At 39.7% G+C, this 16,061-nt stretch overlaps 1 protein-coding gene across 6 annotated transcripts; it reads right to left on the reverse strand.

The window, feature by feature from the left end:
* Positions 1 to 888: 888 nt before the first annotated feature.
* On the reverse strand, positions 889 to 11,327 carry LOC131242683 (uncharacterized). Of its 6 annotated transcripts, none has more exons than XM_058241486.1 (5): positions 11,188 to 11,327; positions 7,126 to 7,391; positions 2,834 to 3,016; positions 1,677 to 1,777; positions 889 to 1,569 (listed from the first exon to the last, which is right to left on the reverse strand). In XM_058241486.1, exons 3-5 carry the CDS (start codon positions 2,929 to 2,931, stop codon positions 1,076 to 1,078), a joined length of 693 nt encoding a protein of 230 aa, XP_058097469.1. In that variant the 5' UTR covers positions 2,932 to 3,016; positions 7,126 to 7,391; positions 11,188 to 11,327; the 3' UTR covers positions 889 to 1,075. The 6 variants fall into 6 exon arrangements, 5 of the variants coding, with proteins under 5 accessions (XP_058097469.1, XP_058097470.1, XP_058097471.1 ...); XM_058241487.1 differs by lacking the exons at positions 7,126 to 7,391; positions 11,188 to 11,327 and adding exons at positions 8,859 to 8,943; positions 9,124 to 9,534; XM_058241488.1 differs by lacking the exon at positions 7,126 to 7,391 and having other exon boundaries at positions 11,188 to 11,324.
* Between the last annotated feature and the right edge of the window lie 4,734 nt (positions 11,328 to 16,061).

Consider the following 16,061-nt stretch of genomic DNA (forward strand, 5'->3'; position numbering starts at 1 on the left):
TGCTAGTGGGTTGCTGGCGAATTGCTTTAGGGATCAGAGATTGCGTGCAACAATCACGAAGATATCACTAATTGACCGACTCAGAGAGTGAACTAACTTAGAACTCGGTGAGTTCGAGTCCTTAGTTTATTACTAACTTGTTACAATGGAAGAGAGAAATTGTGTACCACTTGTTTTGATTTTCGAATTGCTTGTGTTGCTATTGAAATGATCTAAGCAAGCCTTGCTTATATAGGCACTTGGGGCTAGAAGTTATGGCTCAAGTCATAAATAATATGATCGTTTCTAACTATTGGAAACTAGTCATTTATGGTCGTTTCTGACTATTGGAAAGCTAGCCCTTTATGACCACCGCGACAGTGAGATGGTTTGCATAAGGTCACGAGGGAGCGACCACTTTTGCGACATGATGCGCACATGCGAAGTGCAAAGTGCACCACTATAGCCACATTGCCCACGCCCTCACTAGTGCCAACACGCGTGTCCCAGTGCTCCGCATTGGAACACGCACAATACAAGTTCTCTCTCTCCATTTCACCAAGCAAACACACCAAGGGATAGCTTAAAAACCATAAAAACTCCCCTTCTCTAAGTGATGTGGGATAAAAGGATTTTTGTAGTTTTTCCAAAATTTTGGGAGGGAAACCAATTTTGAAATTTTTTTTTTTTTTTTTTTTTTCAAAATTTCAAACATTTTTATTTCAACCAAAAACTCAACATCCATTTGATAACCATTAATTGGATGGTTAGCATTGGCTTGATATAGTGATTTTAGAGATGTGCCGCTACCACTCATGCTCCATTGGTCTAAAGACTTTGGCGCATCTGTTAGGTTCTTAAAAATTGGTATCAGAGCCAACATCATATCCTTCATTTGAGTCATGGAAGTGACAACTTGTGAAAAGGGTAACTTGGATCAAAAAGAAAGCCGCCGCAATGTAAAAGGGGAAAGTTAAATATGGAATAGATTGGCCAAATATCATGATTTTCCATGCAAAAGTTGCTAAAAGAGGATAAAAGAAAATAAACAAACCGATCATTCTCAGACATGATTTTCTGGTTCTTCATCCAATCTTCACCACCGCCTCTTCCGATAAATCCGATTGCCATTGCCTTTCTGGACGAACTTTGATGTTCGCGTCACCTTAATGTTGTGGACCGTCTTAAAATGCTTACTTGGATCATTGTCATTCAAGCACACCAAATCCCTCCTGATCCCAACTTTGATCCTATGGCTCCTAGGCCGCAGAGACCTTCGCATGTGAATCTGTCTCCGTTCTCTTAACCTATGAGATAGTGTCCTTCTGAGTTCTGTAGATATTGGGCTAGTCGGATACGACGATCTTTCATATGATAGATTGTCTTCACTTGAATCGTATTCTTCTAGCATGTCCCTTATATGGTCTTGTCTTGTCTGTCTAAGATTCCTTAGTTTGATCCACAAGAACATGCACCCATATTCACATGCATTGAAGTAGGATGTGCACAATGCCCAGGTCATTTTGCATAGACTCCTACCGATGCAGTCGCAGATGCCCATTTTGTATAGAAGGTAGAAGAACAAGAGAACTGCAATTTGAGGATTGTAGAGAAAGGAAGGTGGGAATAGGCATCAGAATTTTCTAAAACTTGCATGATTAGCAGCAGTTGCTTCTTATCAACCATTTAAAACTCACCAATGTAAAAGAGAGCCAACACCACAACCATCTTCAGAAGATTGCCGACACAGAAATTCTCTATGTAACAGATCAGATCCCATGTTGACCCACACAATGTGCTGAACAACAGTCAAGACCAGAATAAGATTTTTGTCCAATTGAGAGCATTCATGCTAAGCTTACATGCGCCTCTGCAGGCGTGAGAGGACACCTAACCAGCACATCATGTGGGCCCCACTCTGTAGATGATTTGGACCACAAATCAGGCAGGCCACATGTATGTTGAATGTGGATTGTCGTCAATTTCTTTATGAACCATCCAGTCTCTGTGCACATGAAGCCCAACTGATACATGATGAGTTGAGGATGGAACAGCGGTCGCCTGCAGAAGTGCAAGGGCTCAGCAAAGCTCCCTTAAAATAGACTAGCAATATGGGAAAATACACAAGAAGCAAATGAACACAACGGCGGTTTTCGGCGAGGATTATCGGTAAAAGGTTATTCTCACTCAATCCTTGTATACAAGCATTTAATTCAGGATGACACCTTCAGAAATTACACTTGAAACAAACAATCACATTCTATGAATGTATAGGTAACCCAAACAGCCAAGACGTGTTGTTCAGTCTCTGTAACTCAACTCATAGGAACTCATTCGAGCCGCTTGATCTAGAGGACTACCGAGATCTTAGAAAAGCTGACATGTCTCAAGAAAAAAAAAACTCCGCCAATTCAACCAGGTTCATGAAGTTGTGGGTTCAATGAGAAACTTTCTCAAGTTCATGGTAACTAAGTGGAGTCTTAAAACTTAGGCGAGTCGAAGAACTCAACTTGTAGAAGCTAGGCCCATATTCTTTTTATTTCTTACTCTCTCTCTTCTTTTTTTGGCACTTCCTATAGCTTATATTCTTCTTGGAAATTTAAAAATAAAATTAATTGACTTGCAGAGTTCCAAGTTGGCTCACCCTGGTTAACCAGTTCTATTTTTCAAGCCTTTTCGAGCATGGGTATCAACCAAGAATTGTGAGATAATGAAATACCGTGAAGAGAGTAATAGGCAATTGAAATAAAGGCAGCTTGTCAAGGATGCATTGAATGGCAACCTGTAAAATGAATTTGGAAATGAACTCCTAGGAAAGGAAATTTTAGGCAAAGTACCTTCCTTGGATGCTTACCTGCAAGATTTGCCTGCGAGAAAGTCGAGCGGAGCTCCAAATAAAGTACTAACAACTTTAAAGAAGCCTGAAAAAAATGAGCTCACTATATTTCCCATCGAGTCAGTGACTGTGTATGCATATAGCTGCCGGGAAATATACAATTCCAGTCAAACAGGTTCACTTTCTCTTAATCATGCAGTTCTACAAGAGAGAAGAAAATACAAATTATGGCTCATGTGAAAAGATGCAAATACTATCCTGTACAATTTTGTGTGTGCGTGCATGCCCACTTCAATACAATGTAGTTTTCGAAAGTTTAAGAAATTTCTACAATAAATTGGGAGCATTAGGCTGTGTTTGGTTGCAACAAATATCATGATATTTCATGATTAATCGGTCTATTTTGGTGCAAGATTTCATGATATTTCATGAATGTGGTGCAACCAAACACAACCTTGGAGAAATTTTTGTAGAGAATTGACATGCTTCCTGTCTACGCGTGAATCAAACTGGAATGTGAAATCCACACATGGCCATCACAAATCCGAAACAAAGCTACAAAATAGGAAAAAACCAAACCACAATCACAACCAAAAAGCAAGATTTACATGGAAAATCTTGTAAGGGGAATGGAACAACCACAGGGAAAATCCGAGAGAAATCCACTACGAAATAGGAGAGAGTACAATGTTCTTCTCAAGTCTCCTGTCCAAAACTTAAGGCATTACAAGAGAAAATCCCAATACAAATAACAACTTTCATGTTTCAAGAAATTGAATCTTCTCACCACGAGAAAACCAATTCCAATGGAAGAAAACCAACCTTAGAGAGATACCGGGCTGCTATGAGATAAAAAACGTGAAGAGAGCAAGAAAACCCTTTAAGAATTATCTCTTGAACTCTAGCCTTGGTAATGTAGGGGCATTTCACACCGGGCTCGAGTGGGGTGGCCTGTGGGATGCTGGGGCACACTCGGGGTGGGTGGCCCGCATAACCCATGGATTTGGGGCCCGTGTGAGGTGGAGCCCATGGATTTGGGCCGTACGAGGGGGCAGAACCCATGGATTTGAGGCCCATGAGGAGGGTGTGTCCGAGGACCTAACCCATGGATTTGGGGTCTGGGCTATGAGATAAAGGGATTAATTTGCCATGCTTTATCAGTTCGAGCTTTTAGAGCAAGTAATTAATTGTCATACATCAAATTGGTATCAGAGCGGGAAGTCTCGTGTTCGAGACTCCTCACCGGGGGTGATTAATGCGGAGACATTTTCACACCGGGCTCGAGTGGGGTGGCCTGTGGGATGCAGGGGCACACTCGGGGTGGGTGGCCCACATAACCGATGGATTTGGGGCTTGTGTGAGGCGGGTGACGTGAGGCAGAGCCCATGGATTTGGGGCTCACGAGGAGGGTTCGGCCGAGGACCTAACCCATGGATTTGGGGCCTAGGCTATGAGATAAAGGGATTAATTCGCCATGCTCTATCAATTCGAGTTTTTAGAGCAAGTGGTTAATTGTCTCACATCACTTGGCCACCAAGAAACCTACATTTCTCTTCTTCTTTCTCCTCTTTTCCATTTTTTTCTCTCTTAGATATGTATTCTCGCTCTTAGGGCAAAAAACTCCTTTTTCTTTTCTTCCTTTTTTTTCCCCATCTCACCAATAAGTGGGGCCAACTACTCATGGGGTTGGACCACTCATGGCATACATGCCAAAACAATGTCCCCCTCTAGACATGTGAGGAGGGTATCAACAAACACAAATACTCACCCGCACTCATACCGGCCAAGTTTCTATAAAGCTCTTGCCTCTTTTTTAGAACAACCTTCGTCATCATATCTGATGGATTCTGACTGATGTAGATCTTCTCGAACTGCATTGAGTGGTTGTCCAACACATCATGTATTTAGTGGTAACATACATCCACGTTTGGTTCAGGTAATGCTGCATTCTTACTCAGATACATGACACTTTTGGTTGTCGCAACGAACCACATATTTGTCTTGCTTCAAGCCAAATTATTGGAGAAATCTTTTCATCCTCAACAACTCTTTTCCAGCTTCAGTAGCCGCATATTATTCTTTTATCATAGAAAGAGCAACACAATTCCGTGGTTGGATTGCTAAGATACAATTGTCCTTGCAATCAGAGGTAGACTTTCTACTATCCGTGTCACTTGCCATATTAGTGTCTCTATATCCTTCCAATATAGGGTTTGTACCTGCAACACACAAACACACCATGGACGAATCTTTAAAGTACTCGAGAATTCACTTAACCACTACCCAATGTTCATTACCAGGATTAACAAGATATTTGCTCACAACACCCACTGCATGAAGAATGTCCGGCCTTGTGCAAACTATAGCATGCATCAAACCCCCCATTGATGAAGAATAGGGGATTGATACCATCCCTTCTTTCTCTTTTTTTAGTAGTAGGATAATACTTCATACTCTATTTGAAATGACTTACAAGTGATGTACTAACAAGTCTTACATATTAAACTTCTCAAGCACCCGTTCAATGTATTTCTCTTGTGACATATAGCTTCCTGGCTTTCCTACCGTGACTTGTCTCCGTGCCCAAATTTTGTTGAGCATGCCTTAAACTCTACATGTCAAAGGTCTTAAACAACTCTTTCTTCAACTTGCTAATTTTACCAATATCTTGTCCAACAATTAGCATGTCATCAACATAAAGCAAAAGAAAAATGAAGCTATTATCAGAGAATTTTCTGAAATAAACACAATGGTCTATTTGTGTTCTATTATACTCATGACTCGTCATAAATGAGTCAAATTTCTTATACCATTGCCTTGGGGCTTATTTCAACTATATAGGCTTTTCTTTAATTTGCAAACCAAGTGTTCCTAACCCTTCACTTCAAACCCCTATGGCTACTCCATACAAATCTCTTCATTCAAATCACCATGAGGGAAAGTTGTTTTGACGTCTATTTGTTCTATCTCAAGGTCTAGACTTGTTGCTAGACCCAAAATCACTTGAATGGATGCCATCTTTGCCATAAGAGAGAATACATCATCAAAATCAATTCCATTGGTTTTTACCAAAGCCTTTCACAACCAAATGAGCTTTATACTTCACTTGCTTGTCATTGCATTGCTTTTCAACTTGAAACTTACTTGTTCTTTAATGCCTTTCTTCCATTTATGAGCTTTACCAACTCATAGGTATTATTATGCAACGAGGCCATTTCATCCAACATACCCTTCTTCCACTTGTCATTATCTTTATGAGTTTGAGCTTCCTTGAAGCTTTCTGGCTCTTGCGCATCAGTTATCACAACATATTCTATAGATGGGTACTTCCTTGAGGGGCAAATGCTCTTGTAGACCTTCTTAGCTGAGATTTTACTTATTCTTTTTTAAGGAGTCTGCTCCTCTTATTCAACATCTTCATGTTCATCAACAACCACTCTATTATCTTCTTGCGCCTCCCCCCCCCCATCTTCAACATTTGGCATGGAAGGAGGAAATGGAGTCAGTTCAAGAATATCATCAATCATGTCCCACTGCTTTTCAACCTTTTCAAAGTCTTTAACAATCTGAGCTTCATAAAAGACCACACCCTTGATTTTCTTCCTTTTTGGATCCTATAGCCTATAGTTGAATTTTGCTTCCCCATAGCCTAAGAATATGCATGGGATTGCTTTATTACCCAACATCTTCCTTTTTGTTACTTTTCTTTAGGCACATGGACATAAAGCATTGCACACAAATACTTTCAAGTGTGCGTATGAAACATCTTTTCCGGTCCACACCTTTTTTAGAATATATCCTTCTAATGGAATTGAAGGGAATCTATTAATAGAAAGCAGGCTGTACACATAACCTTCGCCCCAAAATGGTTTGGGCAGTTTGGCTGAAGAAAGCATGCTCCTAATTCTTTCAACGACGGTTCTATTCATCCTCTCGGTCATTACCATCTGTTGAGGATTTATGGGAATTGTCTTATGATGCTTGATGCCATTCTTTATGTAACACCCCTCATATTCCCCACCATTATTTTTCGAGCTTCTTGCCGATTTCTCTTTTAACCTTAGTATGAAAATGCTGAAATTTTTTATAAACCCAATCTTTTGTTTTCATAGCATAGGCCCAAACCATCCTAGAAGCATAATCAATAGATGTAAAAAAAATATTATGCACCACCAAGAGATATTTAATGGGACCACACAAATCAGAACAAACCAAATCTAAAATAAATGATTTTCTTTTTGAAGATTTTCAAAAAAAAATACTATGTTGCTTGCCTACTAAACAATGATTGCATGAGTTGAGAGACGTACCTTTGATGCTGGGAAGAAATTGTTTGTTTGTTTGTTTTTTTGCCAGAACCTGCATACCCTTTTCACTCGTATGGCCAAGTTGCTTGTATCGTAAATTTGGTGAAGAGGTATCTTCTGTAGTATCTACACCATTCCATCACACATTTGCTTGAGTCTTGTAGAGTATGTAGCATGCTTTTCCTCTTGATATGACACTGGACTCATTAATAAGCTTCCAACTACCTTTGCCAAAATAGCTTACATAACCCTGCTTATCCAATTCGAGTCTAGAAATTAAATTGAGCCAAAGGTCAGGAACATATCTCACATTATTCAAAGTCAAATGTCCAACCTACATTTGTTTCGATGCACACATCACCTACTCCCACTAGTTTTGAATCATTGTTATTGCCCTTTTTACAACACCAAAATCACTTGATTTATATGATGCAAAGAAGTCTTTTTTGGAAGTAGCATGGAACGAAGCACCTATATCAACTACACATTTAGTATCCTGACACCCACCATGGAGACATGCAACTTCACTAATTGCGAGCATTACAACTTTGCCATCAAATGCAACAATAGTAGTATCTTTGATTCCTTCGTTCTTTGATCATTTACCTTCTTTCTCTCTTCTGAGGATTCAGTAGTTCCTCTTCATTTGACCTAATTTCCAGAGTTTGATCTTCCTTTCAATTCTTCACGATCATTCAACTTTCTACTCTTGCTTCTTTTCCTTGTTTTAGCAACCAAGGCTTGTGAGTGAGTGGAATCAATTAACTTTCTTATTGTTTCTTCATTGGGCAAGCTATGTGTAACTTGGACTCATGGTAAACACACCATTTGAAGTCGAATTGTTAAGGGACACTGCCAAAGTTTCCCAACTGTAAGGTAAAGAGCTAAGCAATAACGATGCTTATAACTCATCATCCAACACCATCTTCATAGTGGCCAATGGTTCACAATGCTATGCATCTCTCATTCAAATGCTCCAAAATAGAAACCCTTTAAATTTTAGATATACGAGCTTTCTAATTAAGAAAGCCTAATTCCCGACCGTTTTTCTTTCATACACTACTTCTAATTTTTTCCATAAGACCTTAGCAGAAGTTTCATTCAACACATGGTGAAAAACACTATCATCCAACAATTGTCAAATATATCCAATGGGTTTCCGATTTAATTTCTTCCCCTCCTCATCCGATATATCCTTTGGTTTGGCTTCATCACCTTCAACTGGTGCATACAAATCCTTGCAATATAAAATATCCCCTCTTTTGGCTTTCCAAATCATCCAATTAGAGCCATTAAGGCTAACCATTCCATTTTTTGTGCTTGCCTCCGTCAATCCCCACACAAGAAAAACAACCTAGCTTCCAACCAAAGCTCTGATACCACTGTAGAGAATCGACACGCTTCCCATCTACATGTGAATCAAGTTGGAATGCGAAATCTACACATGACCATCACAAATCCGAAACAAAGCTAAAAATAGGAAAGAATCAAACCACACAATCACAACCACAAAGCAAGATTTACATAGAAAAACCCTTCAAGGAGAACGGAAAAACTACAAGGCAAATCTAAGAGAAATCCACTATAAAATAGGAGAGTACAATGTTCTTCTCAAGTTCTTTGTCCAAAACTCAAGAGAATACAAGAGAAAAATGCAATACAAATTACCTCTTGGTGCTTCAAGAAATTCAACATTTTCACCACAAAAGAACCCTTTCCAATGGAAGAAAACCAACCTCAAAGAGACATTAGGCTGCTATGAGGATGAAAAACGTGGAGAGAGCAAGAAAAACCTTCAAGAATCATTCCTTGAACTCCAACCTTGGCACACCTTGATCCATAGCTCGAGTGGTAGATTGAGTGAAAATACCTCGTTTCAACGCTGAGGTCTTGGTATCGATTCCCTAGTGGGGGTGGCTAACAGTGGAGTGTGTACTGACTGTGGATGTGTACTAACAAGCTAACAAAAAAAAAAAAAGAAAAAGAAAAAAGAACTCCAACCTTGGCCATCAAGAAACCCACCTTTCTCTTCTCTTCTTCTTCGTCCTCTTTTCCCCTTTCTCTCTTAAAAATTTGTTCTCTACACTACTATGGGAACAAATGTCTTTTTCTTTTCTTTTCTTCCACCTTTTTTCTTATTTTCACCCCATGAATAAGTGGGGCCCACTTCTCATGGGACTGGACCACCCATGGTACAACTGCTGCAACAAATTCGACAACGAGAATATCAAGCAATTCAACCGTGCAAATACTCGTTGTCATTTAGATGTGAGGAATTTAAAAAGGGTCCAACATTTTGTTTTCAGGAAAAAAAATCCCTGAGAAAGAGATTTTGTTTGTCATGTTTAGACACTAGGAATCAAGGTATTCCAATTGGTTACATAACAGCAGTAATGGTAATAATGGTCATAACCATTACAGGCTACAGCCATTATAGAAAAAAAAAGATTATAACGGCCCTGTAACGGTCCTGTAACAGTTTTTTTTCAAAAAAGAAAGAAAAAAAAAAACGGGTGCCGTAACGGCTGATACGGGGGTTGTTACTTATGGCCCGTATCATAACAGTAACGGTGGTGGCTGTTACGGCCACCATTACCGTTATGGAACACCTTGCTAGGTGATTCCATGGAATCTAGAAATTGCGATTGGGTGTTGGGAAAGAATTTGCAAGAATTATATTGTGCATATTTACACGACAGGGAATTTGGAAATATGACCATTGGCTGGGAATTCATTATCCTGGAATTTGCAAGGTAGCTCCGCCAAAGGAATTCCAAGATTACTCTTTTTGTGGAAATGGATTCCAACAAGAAACCAAAGCAAGTATTTCAAAGGGCATAAGCGCAAGAATTTGCATGTACTTGGATTCTATTTCCATGGGGGCTATTTTCCAAACATCCAAACAAACCTTAAAACCAAATCATGAACTTGGAGATTGATTTGGATCAATTTTCGGAAGCTCAATTGTAAGACATAAAAAGTAAATATTGGTTGAATCAAATAAAGTACACACTACTGTTCTAGGAAAGGGGGTAAAAAGGTCAGACGCTTTAAGGCAAACCGAGCGGTTTTCATATTGAACAGAGTTGCGGGCTATACAAAGAGAGAGGAAAACATTCTTGATACACCTACATCTATGAGAGACTTGAGGGATAGTCGACATCATCAGTACACGAACTAACACCTTTTGGAATCATGGACCATTTCATGTTGTTAAGAAACATTTCATCATCCATGTGCAGTGTCTAAGTCTTGCTCAATAAAGACACTCCTCTCTTGGGGTGATATTTAACTTCACAGACTAACCCATATTCGCTTGAACCAACTGATCATGGAAAATTGGGAAAAATTCACTTGACAATGGAAAATCTACCGCCTTCATGTCCTGACCGGAAGATCGATGGTCAAGCAATTGCCATTGATAGAATTCTCAACTCATAGGCATTGTCTTCCCAAACGAGATTGTTTCATAGTACTCACCAAGAAAAAACAGTTTCTTGACGAGGTCGGCATTTTATTGGACTCATAAAACAATCTATGTAGGCCCCATCCTTTGATCATCCAGACTGTTCATATTTTGAGCCATTGGTGATGACCCAAAAATCTTCGTGATTGGGTGATCTTAACTGTTAGATCCTGACCTAGTTAAATCTATTACATTGGTTGACATAGTCCAGTTTCAGTGGGGTAGGATCATGTGATGTGATAGATATTTGGGGTGGTTCATCCTACAATGGGCTTCCAGATCAACGACTCTGGTTACATAAGGTCAGAAAGACGGCCCCAACTGTACAATTAAGGGAGTTGAGAACATAAACGCGGCTTCTCCGAATCGCCATCGTCTTGCTTCAAGCATCACATTTATTGTGAATACATTCCCAAACAACACCGGTTTTCTATAAACACCTACTTGCTTGAACACAATAACAGAAAGGAACGATGAAAATCACAGAGTGAAAAGATCGGTTTCTGATTCAGAAACTATAAAAGGATTAGAATTCTACTTCATTCAACGAAATTGAAACGGAGAAAAGGAGGTTAGGATGTGATGGAAAGGAGACGTACAGATAGATTGGAATGAAGAGCCGAGATGGTGAATCTGAAGGCGGGAAAAGAAGTAAGCTGAAGGGATTTCGGAAGAACGATGTATGGAAGCAGAGATCGATTGAATTTAGTACGCAACGAGGGAAGAAGGAGAAAGGGTGTGAGCGGAGAGAGAGGGGGGGACGTTTTCGATTTGAATTGGATGCCAGCAACCGTCCCTGCTTTGATTTTTTTCACCGGGGGATTTGCGCGAATACAGTTTGAAGAGGCTGGCAAGCGTGTGTGATATCTGGGCCACTCATCGGGTGTTGTCGATGAACACGCCTGGCCCGATAATAAGACCTCTCACACGTATCAACTATGCCGCGCGTGTTTGAGAAAAAAAGGGAGCCGACTAGGTGTTGCTGTTACCGTGGGGCCACCTTGATGATGTATTTCATATCCACACCGTTCATCTGTTGATCCAGCCCATTTTAGGTCGCGATCTCAAATTTATGTAGATTTAAATCTCAGGTGGACCACACCACAGGGAAAAGTGTTGACTGAGTGCCTCTACATTATTCCAAAGAGCCATGTGAGTTTTCCTAATGTTTATTTTCTATATAACCTGCTAATGATGTCAAGAAGACCGGAAAATATAAATATGTTTTTAATGGTCGTTCATCACTGTGTTTAGTAGTGTGGTCTACCTAAGATTTGTATATTCTTAAGCCATGTGATCAGGGTCTAAAATGAAATAGAAAAACATATGGATGACTTGGATATACAAAAAATTCATCAGGTGTGCCCTGAACGATTAGAATAACACCATTAAGGTTTTACCTGTGTAAAAGCTGAGGGTTCATTTGGATGCCTGTCATTCTTTTAGCTGTAAGCATGTTACACTGGAAAAGAATTTAAGATATAATCGGTTTATATGTTATTTCGTTTGGCTTTCAAGTGGCAATCTATTTATACGTAAATAGATTGTGTGTTTGGATAACTTATGGAGTGTTTCCGGTAGGTAATTCAAACCAAAAAGCTTTGGTAAAGTTAACATCTTTTTTTTTTTTTTTAAACACACGGCACACACCACCATACACTCACGCCATGGTGGGATTTCACCACCTATTGGTACTCAAACCCTCAACCAGGTGTTGAAACTCCTAAGAGTCTAGGATTGGAGCACCACCATACACTCACGCCATGGTGGGATTTCACCACCTATGGGTACTCGACCCTCAACCAAGTGTTGAAACTCCTAAGAGTCTACTACTAGGGCACCACCAGACACTCACGCCATGGTGGGATTTCACCACCTATGGGTACTCGAACCCTCAGCCAGGAGTTGAAACTCCCAAGAGTTATCATTTCAAAATATGCAAATCATATAAGAAACACTTGATTTTTCTCATGGCTCTAATAAAGCATTAAAGCATGCACACATTAAACATATTGGATATCTTCCGCCTATCATAATGGGCATCAAATGCAACTTTACATCCCATCCTTCCCTTCTATGACACACATGATAATAGGCAAGCTATTTTTTGAAGGCCACATGAGTGCATTAAAGGAAATACGTGATGGATAAATTGACTGTACCATACATATCATGGTGATCCCATATAATGGTTATTTATAATCCCTTTATTACTAAAGACTTTAAAGGCATCCAAAATACCCTTAATTGTTCTCGAGAAAAACTAAGGACACCGAGTTACCCAGTGCTCTTTTAGGGCCCGTTTGGACGGGTGGATTGGAAGGGATTGAATGGTATCAAGGTGGATGGCATGGATTTCAAGGCAATGATGGTGTTGTCAGTGGATTGTCTTAAGATCCATGGGATTGCTCTATCCGGGATTGCTATATCGAGTCTGTTTTGCATGCCCGGCCAATCCCGAGATTAAACCTTCCCATCCATTCCAATCCCTCGAACCAAACATGTCCCAGGCAAATTTGAACCGATTAGGGTGGATTGGATGGGATTTAAAGGTAATGATGGTGTTGTCAGTGGATTGTCTTAAGATCTATGGGATTGCTATATCCCGGGATTAGATCACGCAGTCTATTTGGCACGCCCGGCCAATCCCGGGATTTAACTTCCAATCCCTTCCAATACCATCCAATCCACCCGTCTAAACGGGCCCTTATTGTACAAGTAAATTCAGTTTGACCTCATTAAGAATGTATTTGGTTTACACGACACAACAATTTGTCTTTTCGTCGCTTTATTCTAGCAATGATATATTATTGAGTGTCAGTATCTGTCACTTCCGGCAGAGGCTGGAGATTCGGGTCCAAGATGTAAAAAATCTTCAAAGCAGTCAATAGAAATTTCAGCTTATCTCGCCACCTGGTGAAATTTGTACCGTCGAACCGGTTCGATTTGATTATATTATGGTTCATCAGTTTGATTAATGCAACATTTTCAATATCCATAACCACGCTTTAAGATTGTTGGAAAATATGTTGGAAATATTGAAAAATAAAAATAAAATAAAATAAATTATTTTTGTCTTATCAAGTTGAATTACGTAAAAATTATACTGGCTTTAAAGTGTGATTCGTCCCTTATCAATTGTTGGTCATTGGATCAAAATATCTAATCGTTAAATCATCATAGCTCGTTCGTTGTTGAACCGTTGTGGCTTTGAAGGCTGTTAGCCGTTTTAAAAAATGGTCGATCGTTTCGGATTAATAATTCGAGTGTAAGGTTGCGAGGGAGTGATCATTCTGCGACATGATGATTACCAGTGCAAAGTGCACCAACTAGTACCTTTATAGCCACATTGCCTATACTAGCTGTCGTATCTGATTATTTTAATTTCCAAATTTCCAAGTAAGAATACTATACAAATCTCCACATGTAAATCATAAATATTATTTTCTCATTTCCAATGCGAGATAAAAACATAAACCAAACTTTTTCATTTTAAAATTTCTTAAATTGTTTTAACGACAAAAATCTTGAAAATTTTTAGAATAATTGAACTAGATTTGTCACAGGCATCTTTATGGACCCACACAGCCCAGGCAGAGAGATATCTCTGTGCGGTCTCAGGCAAGCCACTCCCTCGTTTTTTGTCGTGGATTGCGTCCTAACTTGCCCGTCTCTAAGCCATATGAGAAAAGGAATAAACGGCGTGGATAAACAGATACATCACGGTGGACCCACCCACAGAACTGCCCATCCGTGGCCGGAGAGGGCCCGGGGCAGGACGCAATCCGCGTCCTTAGTTTTTGCGCTCACCCGCTGGCATGAGATACTGTTTGACAGTGGCAAATGGGGGAAACGGATTAGCCACTGCCCCTGACACCAGCCAATGGCTGGTGATCGGTGCTTTGTGAGCCCCACCATGATGTATGTGTTTCATCCATGCCGTCCATCTATTTTTCTAGATCATTTTATGATAAGAGACTAAAATCGAAGTATAATCCCAATCTCAACTGGACCACATTACAGGAAACAGTGTTGAATGAACATCGACCATCAAAAAATTATTGGTGGCCATATAAGTTTTGGATCAAACTGATCTTTGTTTTTTCCCTTCATATGGGTCCGTATGACCTAAGGGCCTGTTTGGATGCCTGTAAGTTGGGTAAGTGAGAAGTGACTTACATGTGGTGTTTGGGGGAGAAAAATCACCTGTAAGTAACTTACAACCCGTAAGTCACTTACAGACAAATCTACCAAAAAACTGCAAAGGGAATGGGGGTGGGAAGTCATTTCTCTGTAAGTCACTTACAGGCTCAGCGGTCAGATTTTTAAAAAGAGCGGAAGAGGGAGAAACGCACCAACCCATCAAATCTCTCTTCGTCTCTGCAATCTCTCGCTGCAGTTACTGCCTTCCGTCTCTTCTCCTCCTAAAATGATAGGGTTTCATCTACCCTTTTTTTCTCCTTTGAAAACGGGAGTGGTTTGATGTTACTCTATAAGGCACACTGGCATCCAAACAGTCACTTATACGCACCTGCGTCTTTTTCACACGTGTCATGGGCCTCTAATCCGAACGGACCATGTGATGCAGCATCCCATGAAATCGTCAGGGACTGTGGCTTGTGGTTGGTGATCCTGTAGATCGTTTATCTGGTTGGTCTTACTGTGGCCTGTGGTTGGCGATCCTATGATGTACTTGCAGTGTTGGTGAATCTCTTAGATTGCACGGTTAGAATGCAAGTAATTTAATAATCTACATCAGTGTTGGTGAGTCTCTTAGATCCTGAGCATCAAACTTCTCATTAGAGAATGAGAAAAACTTTGATGATAGAGTGGGATTGATGATGCGCTGGCCCTTGGAAATTACATCAGATTGCACAGTTGGAATGCAAGTAATTTAATTATTAAATTTTCTATTAATGCTTTTAAGTTTATTCTCAATGCTTAAATTGAGTTATTACTCCATATTATAGATTTTTTGAATTCCTAGGCCCACTTTTATAGCCCACTTGATGACTGGTTTAGCTTAATAATTATCTCAAATATTCATTTTGATGGGCTTAATAAAATAACATATTTGATCCCATATTTTTTTATATGATTATAACATTTTAGAACGATTCCCCAATCTAAGCTATGCTTGATGTAAATATATAGCTTTCTACCTGTAAGTAACTTACAAGTTATCCAAACAGAAAAAGTAACTTACCTGTAAGTGACTTACAACTTACATCCAAACAGGTTACCTATAAGTAACTTTCATCTGTAAGTCACTTGCAACTTAAAAGAACTTACAGGCATCCAAACAGTCCCTAATAAACCGACCGAATGTCAAATAAACGGTACATTGAGTCTTAGGAGGATTTCAATGGTGGATATCCAATCACTGTTGTTTTCCTGTGGTGTGGTACACATGATATTTATATCCCTCTAAGTTTTGGGATCAAGCCCTCCAATGATCTGTAAAAATGGATGA

This window comes from Magnolia sinica, chromosome 4, assembly GCF_029962835.1.
Source record: "Magnolia sinica isolate HGM2019 chromosome 4, MsV1, whole genome shotgun sequence".
Taxonomy (NCBI): Eukaryota; Viridiplantae; Streptophyta; class Magnoliopsida; order Magnoliales; family Magnoliaceae; genus Magnolia; species Magnolia sinica.

What these genes read in the sequence shown, in the direction of transcription:
- LOC131242683 (XM_058241486.1), bottom strand. Translation starts at nt 2,931, where the DNA reads ATGGGAAATATAGTGAGCTCATTTTTTTCAGGCTTCTTTAAAGTTGTT. An exon ending in CTCGCAGGCAAATCTTGCAG is followed by an intron (nt 1,778 to 2,833) that starts GTAAGCATCCAA and finishes ACTGTTGTTCAG; the next exon opens with CACATTGTGTGGGTCAACAT. An exon ending in GTTGGCTCTCTTTTACATTG is followed by an intron (nt 1,570 to 1,676) that starts GTGAGTTTTAAA and finishes CTCAAATTGCAG; the next exon opens with TTCTCTTGTTCTTCTACCTT.